The sequence below is a fragment of the Vigna unguiculata genome, chromosome 11 (assembly GCF_004118075.2).
Source record: "Vigna unguiculata cultivar IT97K-499-35 chromosome 11, ASM411807v1, whole genome shotgun sequence".
NCBI lineage: Eukaryota > Viridiplantae > Streptophyta > Magnoliopsida > Fabales > Fabaceae > Vigna > Vigna unguiculata.
The window spans coordinates 20,660,167-20,673,618 of NC_040289.1; the positions used below are offsets into that span (position 1 = coordinate 20,660,167).

Consider the following 13,452-nt stretch of genomic DNA (forward strand, 5'->3'; position numbering starts at 1 on the left):
GTAGGATATATTTGCAACAAATTTGCCTCAAGTTTTAAAAATCATAAAAAACAAAAGGACCGTTCAAATACAACAATAAAGATATTTAATTTCAATATAATTTATTACTATAAACTTTAAATTCATAAATTTCATAAATGGGATAATTGATAATTTCCTTTTTTTATATATTTTATTATTTTTCAATATACTCTCTGTAAAGCTCTAACATTTTCTTTCACACACACACATATATATATATATATATATATATATATATATATATATATATTATTTTTAACTCTTTGGCACAAAACTCTGTGATTTTTTTAGCTAACGCCACGTGTCATCCATTCTTATCCGCACACAGCACTGCTTAAACTTCTAAACGAAGGAAGCCATTTCACTTATAGTGGTTACTTTTCCCTTCGCGTGTGACGGAGTTTTCTCATCGAACAAATGGGCGGCGGAGGAGCTATGAGGACGGCAGCGAAGATCGCCGGCATCGGCGTCTCAAAGTCGGGTTTCCGGGGCTCGACGGCAGCGCTTCCGACAGAGCAATCGGTCCGCAGCGCGTCGCGATCCTCGTCGGTCGCCGGAGTTTCTGCACAGGGCGCGAAGACTGCCGAGGTTGCGCCGCTGCATGCAGCGGCGCCTTGGGACGACTGGGACTTCGCCGACGATGGCGATGTCGTTGTGCCGAGGATGGTGTTCGGTTCTGCTCCCACTTTCGAGGAAGCTAAGGAAGCCACCACAGAATTGAAGGACGCTATTGATCAGTATATTAATTTTATCTCTAATTGTTGACGATATTAGGCTAGGAATTTATTTTATTTTATTTAATTGTCTTGATTTTGTGGTGTTTTGGTTTTACTGTGCTGGGTTATTCTCTATGCTCTTAGTGAGTTTTGCTTTTTTGGTTGGTAATAAACTAAGGGTTTTAAACTGAATTTCATCAGGGTTTAGTGGAAAACTCTCAGGGAATATGGATTCTTTAATCTTCTTCATGTTGATAGTGTAAACGGCACTGTAAGAGGATTGAAATTAAATTCTGTATGTAGATCTCTGTTTTATCTTTTTTAATATAGAAACTTACATCATCTTAATGAAAATGATATCTTCTTCGGTTGTTGTTGCTCCGAGTCACCTTTGTAATGTAAGTTTGAGCATGATGATAGCATAAATTTAAGGAAATGCATGCATCTTATCTCGCTGATTTTCTTGGTTAGGGATACACACTATTGGCTTTGTTATATTTGCATATCATTCGTGTGGTTTTTTAGGTTTAATTACCCATTCAGTATTTCTTTTGTTTTTAAAACTTTACTTTTTGCCCCTTTACTTAAAAATTAATTATTTTTCATTTCGTTTAGTCTATATCATCTAAAGTTATAGACACTACAAGAGATGAAAATAAAATGTACAAGGATTAAAAGGATAATTTTTTAGTATAGTGACTAAAGGTTGAAGTTCCTTCAACAATAAGGACTAAATGAGTAATTTTCCCTTTTTGTTGTTACTCCTTCTTTCAACTTATTTCATCCTTATTTCTAGATGTGTTTATTTCTCAGTAAATTTGGGTAATGTTAAAGGTATTGGGTTTTGGAAGTATAGACTTGGGGCATGTTTGAAATTTGAATCACCATTTTGAACCCATTTTGGACGTTGAGCACACTTTTGAAGAAAAATACCTTTAGTATCTATTGTTCTGAATGTAGTTTTGGAATGAGTGCTATAGTCATCCAAACATGTTCTTGTTCATTGTCTGTCATCAGTTCAATCCCGCATTTTGTTATGATCTTGAAGAAGTTATTGCTTGATAAAGTTATATCATGCGAACTCCATCTCTTGGGTCAAGAATGCAATAGAATCTGGTGATACTTATCTTTATCCTCTGATCATGTTTATTGCTTTTCAGAATATATCTTTCTCTCGATTCTTCGAAATTTTCATCTCCTGGCGATGAGGTCTCTACTATGTCTCCTACTCTTTATGAGCCAGTGAACAGATCTTGTGTCATTGATGCTATCTCAAATCCTTCAGTTCCAAAGCATGCTATTCAGGCTTTTAATTTGCTCAGCACAAGTCATGAAGCGCAGGTGATCTGATGTTGTTTTAAGTCAAATTTACAGTCTCTTGAGCAATCTCGTTTTGTGAACAATATTTAAAAATGCTTATTTAATGAAGGCATAGGCTCATTTATTGAATTAATAGATAGAATTCACTTGACTTTGGTTTCAACCAGGCTGTTGTTGCTTCACTTGCTTCTGATCCAAATGTATGGAATGCAGTCATGGAAAATCCTGCTGTCTTCAGGTTCTTCCAATCACAGCAGACAGGTAATCCTAATTCCTATTTCATGTGGTTATTTTGTAGAATAAAACGTAATAAACCAAATAAAACTTGAAACTGAATTCTTTTCTTATAAAATTCAGAACTTTTGTGAATGAATCCTATCGTTTTTTTTTTTTTTACATAACCATATGAGATGTGAAAATTGTGTCTATATCTCTCTCTTACAAGTTTAATAATTGAAGCCATATTTCAAATTGAAATTTAACTATACACGGCATTAAGAAGTGAAACAATAGACACAATTCAAATATATATATGATCATGTGAATACTTAGTGGAAGGATTCATTTATATGAGCTGAATGTTAATGCAAATTTTGTTGCAGTGTCTGATTTTGGAGAAGTGGAAACTACTGAGAAAGTGGAAAAGTTATCAACTTTTTCTTCTGAAGGAGTTGAAACATCTGAAAAAGTGGAAGCCACGGCCGAGTCTGACTCGGAAAGCTTGTTTTCGGATTTCATGGGTTTTCTGCAGAACTTAAAGCTTACTGTTACTGAATTGGTAAGTAGTGTGTCTGGTTTCCTTCAGAACCTATTCCCGTCACCTGATACTCAGAAAATGGCTGGTGATGCTGATGGGAACAACAAATCAAGTTTCATGGGAGGAACCTTCATAGGTTTGGCAGTGTTGGTGATAATGGTGATCGTGACAAAGAGAGTTTAGTTTGTTGGAAGCTAATGTTGATAATGACAAAGAGAGCTTAGTCTCTCGGAAGCAGAAGTTTAATTTGTCGACTTTTCTAATCGTTTTGGAACCCTGTAATTATCACATATGAACTGCTTTTAAAACAACAGTGTGTGGCCCTCAGGTAATTTATTTCTCTCTACATTTGGAAGCATATCTGCTTTTTAGTTTTCCGGACTTTCTCTGTTATTTTCAAAATGGGATTTAATCGAGTTGGAATTGGTATTAACAAAATTATTTTGATAGTTAAAAACATATAATTTATGTTAAATGTATAATATGGTATTTTTGTCTTAAATTTAAGATAAAACAGAAGGGCTGATAATTTTAGTTGATTTATCTTTATTTTAGAAAGTTAGAATTGTGATTTTTTTTCTTCTCTATTGAACTGGTTTTTTATTGGTTGATATCTATTTACATTTCTAATTTTGTATCATAAAATAATTAGTTGGAGGATCATTTGGTTGAATTGGAGGATTATTTATTGGTTGAATTTGTCAATCCAATTTAGTTTTGAGAACCGAGGTTATCTATATTTGTTCAAACATGAATTAAAACTCATCTGGGACATTCTCTTCCCCAATAATTGTTCATCTGGGACATATTGCCGAAGAATTTTATATATATATATATATATATATATATATATATATATATATATAGTTAAAAATAAAGTTAATAATAGAGAGAAGGAAAAAAAGTATAGAATGAAAGAATATTGATCAATTTTTATGTGTATTATTACTGATAAGAAGAGTTGTATTTATATATACAATATGTAATTTACTGTGGAAAATATAAATATTTACATAAAAAGTAATGAATCATATGAATATTAATCATATCAATCACATGATTAAACATATAAAATTAATGGACAATTATTAATTCATAACATTTCTTTTTTAGGAGGAAGTGTCAAAAAATTTTTGGATAAAGAACCTAGTGAAGGAAAAAGAGTACAATATTTTGTATTCTTTAATACAATATTATTAATCATATATTTTATTTCTTCCTTTCATGTAAGCTTTATAAATAGACCTGCCAAATTTTCACATGAATGATTTTTGGATATTTATATTATCCTTTCAATTGAACAATATACTATTATTTTCATATATGATTGTTGATTCCATTTTTATCGGGGATAGTTACAAGTTTCTTACACATGTTGAATTATAGACTTTAACCAAACATATTCTCAACTTTCTTTGTAATTTTAAATGATTAGACGATGTTGCTATTATGGTTTATTTCATATACTATCATGAAACCATTGTGCTACAACATGTGAACAAATATCTTATTTGTGATCAACCATTGTGACATGAGAATATGTAAAATAATATACATATACATAACCCATTAGGTTTGATCCTGAATAATTTAGATGAAATAAGTTCATATTCGTAGTACTCTTAAAGTAACAAAGTATAGGTTTTCTCCAAACCGTTGTCTTCTTATAGTTGAAGAACTATATCTTGCTTAACAAATTTACAGTAAATGTAATATTAGGTCAAATATAATTAGCAAGGTACATTAGTGTTTCTATGACATTAAAATATGGTGCTTCTAGATCAAAAAGATCTTCATCATTTTCTTAAGGTCTAAAAAGAACATTTATCAATGTCTAATGACCTCACAACTATTAGAGTGCATAATGAATGTGACTTGTCCATTTAGAACATTTTTATGTACCTTTATTATATAAGTTTCTTGATGTATAGAAAAATACTTTTGTTTAAATACTCAATTTGTAATCTCAAACAAAAATTTTACTTTTTTAAGATCCTTCATCTTAAATTCTTTATTTAAGCAATCAATTGTCTTTGTATGCTCATTATGAGTTTCAACGTTGTTTATGTCATTTACATAAACAATAATTATGGTAAATTCATTTTTTGATCTTTTTATATAAATACAAGAACAAATAGGATCATTTCTATATCTTTTTTTAATAAGTACTCATTAAGACGATTATGCCTCCTGATTGCTTTAATAAATAAAAAGGTTTATTCAATTCTAATGAATAACCTTCTTTAGAATTTGTCTTGTTGGATAAATAAAATCCTTTAGGGATTTTCATATAAATATGATTCTTAAGAGAACTATATAAATAGGTTGTAACATTATCCATTAGATGTAAATGCAAACTTTGTTGTGCAATTAGGATAATCAAATATTGCAACGTTGTTGCATCCAATACCAGTAAATATGTCTTTTCACAAATCAATATCAGGTTTTGTCAAAACCTTGAGCAACCAACTATGCTTTGTATTTCATCATTCTTAATTTGATTTTTGCGCGAAAGTTCATATCTACCCAACGAGTTTCACACCTTCAAGTGTGCGACTATAGGTTCAAAAATCTTTTATTTAGCAGGCAAATCTAATTATGCTTATTTGCAAATTTTTTATTTTGACCAATCATTTATTTGTTGGCAATCTTCAATGATTATTGATTATTGATCCTCATTGTCATTCATAACATTCATCGTTATATTAGATGTAAAAGTTTCATCAATGTTGACTTCATTTTGGTTCCATATTATATGATTCATGACATAATTTATTAAAATCTCGTCATTTTCAACAATTTCAGGTACCTGAGGTTTTTCTGGAACCGAATAATTAATTATGTCAAATGATTTTTTTTGGGATTTCACCTTTTCGATTAGGTCATCTTGCATTTTAGCTCATTTTCTCATTCAAGAGTTTTTCTCTTTGGAACCAATAGACCTACCACGCTTCAAACGTGTTTTTGGAACTAACAGGCCTACCACGCTTTAAGTGTGTTATGAATTAATATCAAATATCTCGGAGCATTAGCAGTTGGTATATATGATTTGATTACCCCTTTTGTCAGTAAGAACATTTAGTAATTGATTGACTAATTTTGTAAATGAAAAATCTTTTAAACTTTCAGTTCACATTCTTTGGTATGAGGATCAAGATAAGGTAATGATAATTCATTCCAACCAATATTCTTTTCCAATTGTTTTCTTTCTCCCCTTAATGTTGAAAAAACTTATTCATCAAAGTTACAATCGAAAAGTTGAACCGTAAATAAATCTCCTATTAGTAGTTCAAGATATTTTATTATTGAAGGAGAATCATATCCGACATATATTTTCAATCGTCTATGAGGACCCATCATAGTCCTTTTTGGTGGGAAATTGAAACATACACACCACACTAAAAAAATTCTTACATGAGAACATTAGGTCACTAACCAAAAACCAGCTACATAATAAAGTATTTATGATAACTTGTTGGCTTGATGCGAATCAATAATGAAACATGTAAAATTGCATATCTCCAAGTAGCCATTGGAAGATTAGCTCTTGTAAGTAATGGTCTTGCAACCAATTTTAGACATTTTAGTATTGATTTTGCAAGTTTATTTTGAGTATGAACATATGCTACTAGATGCTCAACTTCAATTCCAATTGATATACAATACTCATGAAAAACATGAGATGTAATTTCACCAGTATTATCAAAATAGATTTTCGTAATCGGATAATCTGGGAAGTGAACTCTTAACTGTACTAATAAATTTGCAAATACTTGATTGCGAGTTGATAATAAAAAAATGTGACCATCTAGTTGATGCATCAATTAAAATCGTGAAATATATAAATGATCCACATGGTAAGTGTATTGGACCACGAATATTACCCTATATTCGTTTTGAAAATGAGATTGACTTGTTTCTAATTTTTCTGGTGATGGTCTTATTATCAACTTCTGTGAACGTATAATATATGAGAACTCATCGATATGAAAAAGTTTCTTGACTTTTAAGTGGGTGTTCACATGAGTTTTTCAACTTTTTTTTGCATCATAATAGATCCATGATGACCCAACTGATCATACCACACAAGGAATTCATTTTGATTTTTACACGTCTGGTTTACCATGACATGCATTTTAATTGTACTAATATATGCATAGTAAAAATCATCTAATTGATCATGTCAAACAAGACATTCATTTTGATTCGTAAATTTTTGGTTTACCATGACATGCATTTTCTAAGACTTGAGAAATTTAATAATTAAATAAATAATTATTTAATAAATGCGGGTAGTAGGAGTCTTTATGGCATTTAATGCAAATTATTGTGATGTGGAATAGTACTAGCTCAAGTGGTTGAGAGTACTTAGTTGTGTTGAGAGGACTTGGGTTTGAGTCCTATGTGTGCCAAATTGTATATTATTTTAATATGGGTATGATTTTAATGAAATGATTGAATGTAAGTAGTGATAATGTACTTGCTTTTTAATGAAATTTTAATGAAATTATAGGAATTATTACGAAACATGATTAGTTGAATTGGTTATGCACTTGCTTTGTGATTGAATGGTTGTGGGTTCAAACCTTGCTAAGAATGAATTAAACTTTCTTTTGCCAAAAGTTCTGGTTCAAGGAGAAAACAAGGAATAGGAGAATTTTGGTGGTTCTTAGAAGCAAATGGAAGAAGGTGTAGGAAGGAAAAGCAAGGATTTCGAATTGATCACGAATTGTCCAGGTAAGGGGAGCTGTCCTGTGTGTTTTATTTCTCGAGGTTTATGGATTTTTGTCCAGAAACCGCCTGGCGGTATGAAAGGAGTTGCTAGGCGATGCTTCAAATTTTACTTGTTTTGTTGGATTCTGGCATGAACCGCCTAACAGCGATGAATTTATGCCAGGCGGCGCGGCGCTGTCTGTGGTTCTGTTTGTGCATTGTTTGGTGCATAAGTCATTGCGACTTTTGAATGCGATTTTGGTGAATAATATTGTATGTTGACTGTTATAACATGTATATATTTGGGGTATGATGGTGCTCGGAGGAAATCATGTATGATTACCCATGAGCAAAATTTGGATTCTTGGAAGGGGAAAAGGGATGAATTGATCTCCATTGAGTATGTGACGCGTGATGAATAATACTAAGTGGATGGCTTGACAAATTGTATGTGAATTGGTGTGGTTGGGTGTAATTAGGTCTTGTGTCAAATTAGGAGAAGTTGTGGATTCCTCGTAGGTGCAGAATTCTAGTTTGGTGTCTAGTTACTGATGCACTGCCTGGCAGCACCCTACTTGTCGTCAGGCGACAACTGGTTCAGAGGCAGATTTGTGTCATTAAATTGTTAGGTTAATGGAGCGAATTGGACTAGAGAAATTAGTCAATAAAATGGGAAGAGTTAGTGTATAGGAATTCGTTGTGATAAAGGCAATTGGGAAAATAGGATGGTGTGCTAAGTTGGAAGTGGCTTGGGAATGAGTATGGATTCTGTCTTGGATGGTTCATTAGTTGGGAATGAGAAGAAAAAGATGTAGAGTACTAAATAAGAAGGGTTGGGAAATTGGACAAACAAATCTTAGAGGATTGATGCGTAAATCATAAATTGTGTGGCGCTGATTGGGAAGTAAGTGAGAGGAATATGTGGTATAGTTGCAAGGGGATTTAAGCATATTGTATACTCTGAAATATTGGATTGCGCGTCACTTATATAAGTTAGATTAAGCCATTGGATATTGATCGAAGGATTGGAAGAATTCTATGTCTTGAATAGAGAGATTTGGGATTGCAATTTATAGGTAATGAAGTCACGAATTGAGTGACAAGGTGACAAGAATTAGGCCCCAAGGGAGGAGAATACATTAATACCATTGGAGGTATTAGAAGATTGTAGGATAATCTAGTCTTGGGTGCTAAAATAGTAGCTGGTGCGCTACTGGTATAGCGCTTGGCGGCACGGGTGTGACCGCTAGGCGATAGGAGCAACAAGGATGTTCCTGCACCGCGTGGCACCTAGGAGCAAGGTGTGACCCGCCAGGCGATAGACCCTGCAACAGTGGGTCTGTGAGAGGTTGGCGCCTGATGGCAAGGGGAGTTCCGCCAGGCGGTCTACGTAGGTTTCGCCTAGCAGTGCTTAGGCTACGCCAAGCGATAATGCTGCAGGTATCTGACTTGCGTGTGTTGTTTATACGCATTGATGCGAACTTGGATTAAGGGATGTTGTGCCATGAGCGGGTAGATTCATGGATGATGGTGAACACGTGATGATATGAGTGGGAAGGTTTATATCCTGTTACTCTCATGTGGGGATACGAACGAGGTAGGTTCGTATGTTTCGTGCTCACACTTGAGAGATGTTGCGTGCGGGGAGGTACGTAGCTAGTGGATCACGTATGGGCGGGAATGTTCTTAGAGCAGGACTACGAGCGGGGAGGTTCGTAGAGTAGGACTACAAGCGGGGAGGTTCATAGAGGCAGAACCACGAGCGGACAGGTTCGTGTAAGCATCATAAATCTTGAGTCCAAGGCTAACTATTTGTATGATTTAAGGTTGAAAAGCCTTGGGGTTAAGGTTTTGGCCAAGAACTAACTAGGATGAATAATATGGGTGTATTGATTTTATTCTGTTACAATATATGTTATTTTCATTTATAAGCTCACCCTTTTTGGGAATGGAGGAGATTGGATGGATCTCATAATTTTTGATCAAAAGCTTCATTGCTTTGTTCAACCATACAAAGGCATGAAATAAATTCATAATATTTATTGATGCATGAAATAAATTCATAATTTTTGTGAAATCTATTTTTTTTTCACAATATTGTTCTCATAGAAGCAAATTAGTTACTCAGATACTTTATTTATTTCTTTAATGGTATCATCAATACCCATTGCATCTAAATGTATTTCAACATTTAATACCCAATATAAGTAATTCTTCCTTGTTATATCAAGGGTCACAAACTCCACAAATTTAAAATTTGTAAGATTTGGCATGTTTAGAATTAGCATAACAAATAATAGTAATAATAATAATAATAATAATAATAATAATAATAATAATAATAATAATAATAATAATAATAATAATAATAATAATAATAATAATAAAACAAAGATGAAGATTGATAAAGTCAAACCATTCTTATGACAAAAATAACAATATAAGATAAAATTGTAAATGAAGAAAGGATTAGGAAGAGCCTGGATTAAGACATGCATAACATTGTCCTCATAGAGAAACATTGTCCTCATAGAGAAACAAAACTTCCACTAGCACTCAGTTGATTGGAGCATCGTGTTGATAACATGTTAAAAGGAAAAAATAGAGAATGAGAGAATAAGGACCAACTTTTTTGTGCATTATTACTCATAGGAAGAGTCCTATTTATGGATACAACATGTAATCCACAAAGGAAACAAATCAACTAATTAATTACATAAAAAAGTAATGAATCATATGAGTATCAATCATATCAATCATATGATTAAATGTATTAAATCAATAAACAATCATTAATTTATAATATATATATATATATATATATATATATATATATTGTCAATTATCACTATTTTATAATTATTGTTTCTCAATTTTTTATCACATTTTATTATCCAAGTTTTAAAATTTTTGTACATTTTATTACTATAATCATTTTTCACATTTTAGACAAGTGTGTTTGTGCTTATTTGTAAAAGATATTTTTCGATAAAATAATAGGTTTCAATTTTGTATATATTTGTCTAATTTATTTATTTTGAAATATATTTTTAGTTTTTTTAATAAATAAACCATATCAATTTGTAATTAAATAATTTGTTTGAAAATTGAGAGACAAATATTTTATTACATATTATACTATACTGTGAACTTACTTTTAACAATTTAATTAGTGAATTATAATTTTAGACCATCAGTATGCAGCAAAAGTCCCATATTTGGTATTAAAGCATCGCATACGACAATGAGTACGCCCTTCCAAAATATATAAAAGGTTTTTTGATATAAAACATCAAACTATTTTCAATACATTTTTCTTGTAATCTATATATATATATATATATATATATATATATATATATATATATATATATATATATATATATATATATATATATATATATATATATATATATATATATATATATATATATATTCTTTTACTCTCTTACGTTCTTAGGGAGTCTCATTGCTGCTCTTGATTTATGCTTGCACATCATAGCAAAGAGTAAAATTATGTACAACAACATAAATTAGAGATGTTAAAATGACCACTTAGTCCGATTTGACTCATCACAGGTTGACTATTTAATGATCCAATTCAATTCGACTCACTTATTAGCGAGTCAAAAAACTTTGAATCTGGTTCGATCCACCATGGATTGGTAGTTTAAATGTATTGACTTACTGACTCAATTAAAAAAATACAATTTCTTTTTCTTCCATCCCAAAAAACTAAATTATAATTTGTATTAGAATTTGAATAAACTTCAATACAATCGAAAAGGATGTTAAACTCCTAATACAAACCGATATCACAAAAATACAAATTATCAATGTGTTTGTTAAAAAAAACAACTCGACCAAATGAAAAACACTTGTGTAACCCTTTATCTACGGGTTGACTCACTAACTCGGCTTACTACGGATTCAACTCGGGTGAGTCGGGTTTTTGATGGGTCGGGTCAAAAATTAACTCACAATGAAATTTGTCAAAAAAAAAATTAACCCAATCCGGTTTAAACCCGTAGTGGGTTGGGTTGGCTCACAGGTTCTAACCCATTTTGACAACTCTAACATAAATAGATGAGCTAAAGTCATTTAAAACATTACTAAGGTTTAGGTATTATGACCATAATAAAGAGTTTTTCATATAACTATATAGATTTGAACATTATCGTCGCAACCAGGGTCACGACGGGATGACGAAAAAATTATTTTAAAATACAAAGGAGTCACCATCATAGTTTATTAAGGAAAACTATAAAAAAACCTTAAAGATTTTAGTCTTTGAAACCAAGTTTAGGTTCGGGAGTCGGTTATGTGTGGGGAAGAGATTAACACCCCACAACGTCCGTCCAAAAATGGTTCCCTTTAATTAAGTGTGCAAAATTAATGTAATTTTAAAAATATTAGATTTCCCCCAAAAAAGTCAAACGGACAAACAAATACAAATTGGTAAAATAATATTGTTGAAAATGTTAGTTGGGCCCGACAAGGATTGGCTTTGCTCATACGTGTCTCCATTTGCAATGGAGAATCAGGGTTACGTAGTTCTTAAAAACTATTTGGAAAAAGATTGTAAAAGCATTTCAAATTTTTGGGAGGTGAACCCGACAAGGACTTGGCCTCGCTACTACATATTTCCATTCATAATGGAAAATCATGGATCACGTAGTTCTAGATGAAAAAAATTATTGTAAAAGATATGATTTTTGGAAGGTGAACCCGACAAGGATTGACCTTGCCCCTACGTATTTCCAATCAGAATGGAGAATCAAGGATTACGTAGTTCTAGAATAAAATATTGTTTGAAAAAGATGGAAGGGTTTGTATACTCAAATTGTTTTAGAGAAGTTTTGTATGTTGTAAAAAATAGTTATCAAGCAAGTCCGAGACCCAAAAAGATACTTAAAAAGTATAAAAGCTAATGATTATCAAGTCAGTACGAGACTCGACATGATAATTAATGTTATGAAAAATAATCATTATCAAGTGAGTTTGAAACTCCACATGATAATTAATGTTATGTATGAAAATAATGGTTATCAAGCGAGTTCGGGAGTTGACATGATAATTAAAGTTATGAAAATTAATTATTATCAAGCAAGTTCAGGACTCGACATGATAATTATAATTATGAAAATAATGATTATCAATCGAGTCCGAAACTCGATATTATAATTAATGTTATGAAAATAATTATTAAGATTGTTTTCTATATATCAATGGATTTCCAAAATATTGCAATTTTTTTTTAAATTAAAATAAACATTTAAAGAAAAAAGAAAAAAGTGGCACTATTAGGCATTAACATAGCAATATTAAGGTTTTTATAACAGCATACTAAGCATTGGGATAATAATAATAATAATAATAATAATAATAATAAAAAATTATTATAACAAAACCTAAAGTTAATTAATGCTTATGCTAATAGGAAAAAACGTTTTCTAAATCTTCCGACAATAAAAATTGATTGGTGTGAAACGAATAAGGGGAAAGGGAAAAAGTGTCCCAGTGAAACCAACAATTGCATGTCATCTCATCATGACGGAACTCCAAATGCATGCATTAAGCTAAAAAGCTAAAAACTTAGGAAGAGAAATATACCTTTAAAGCGTTGCGCCATTTTTTATTATGCATTATTTAACACATCTTCTAATATGAATGGAATGATTCTTTGAAACCAAATCTATTTTGCTTAAATACTAAATGCACGAAACATACATCAATGCAAAATTAAAACCACCATGCAAAAGAAAGGTCACTCATTGACGACATGCATATACAAGTACCATACTGAAAATGAGAAACATCAATGGCAGAGAAAATAATGTAGTTGTGGACAAACACAAAAGTGATAATAACCTCTGCTCCTGAAGCCAATGCTTTTAATGAAGCCAAAACCAAAGTACCACAACC

At 31.7% G+C, this 13,452-nt stretch overlaps 1 protein-coding gene across 1 annotated transcript; it reads left to right on the top strand.

Moving 5' to 3' along the window:
* The first annotated feature begins 369 nt into the window (after positions 1-369).
* On the top strand, positions 370-3,188 carry LOC114169866. The gene is made up of 4 exons (XM_028055223.1): positions 370-758; positions 1,898-2,078; positions 2,225-2,318; positions 2,660-3,188. The coding sequence occupies exons 1-4, from the start codon at positions 439-441 to the stop codon at positions 2,995-2,997; spliced, it is 933 nt and encodes a 310-aa protein (XP_027911024.1). The 5' UTR covers positions 370-438; the 3' UTR covers positions 2,998-3,188.
* Positions 3,189-13,452: the final 10,264 nt, after the last annotated feature.

What these genes read in the sequence shown, in the direction of transcription:
- LOC114169866 (XM_028055223.1), top strand. Translation starts at nt 439, where the DNA reads ATGGGCGGCGGAGGAGCTATGAGGACGGCAGCGAAGATCGCCGGCATC. An exon ending in TTGAAGGACGCTATTGATCA is followed by an intron (nt 759 to 1,897) that starts GTATATTAATTT and finishes ATTGCTTTTCAG; the next exon opens with AATATATCTTTCTCTCGATT. An exon ending in GCACAAGTCATGAAGCGCAG is followed by an intron (nt 2,079 to 2,224) that starts GTGATCTGATGT and finishes GGTTTCAACCAG; the next exon opens with GCTGTTGTTGCTTCACTTGC.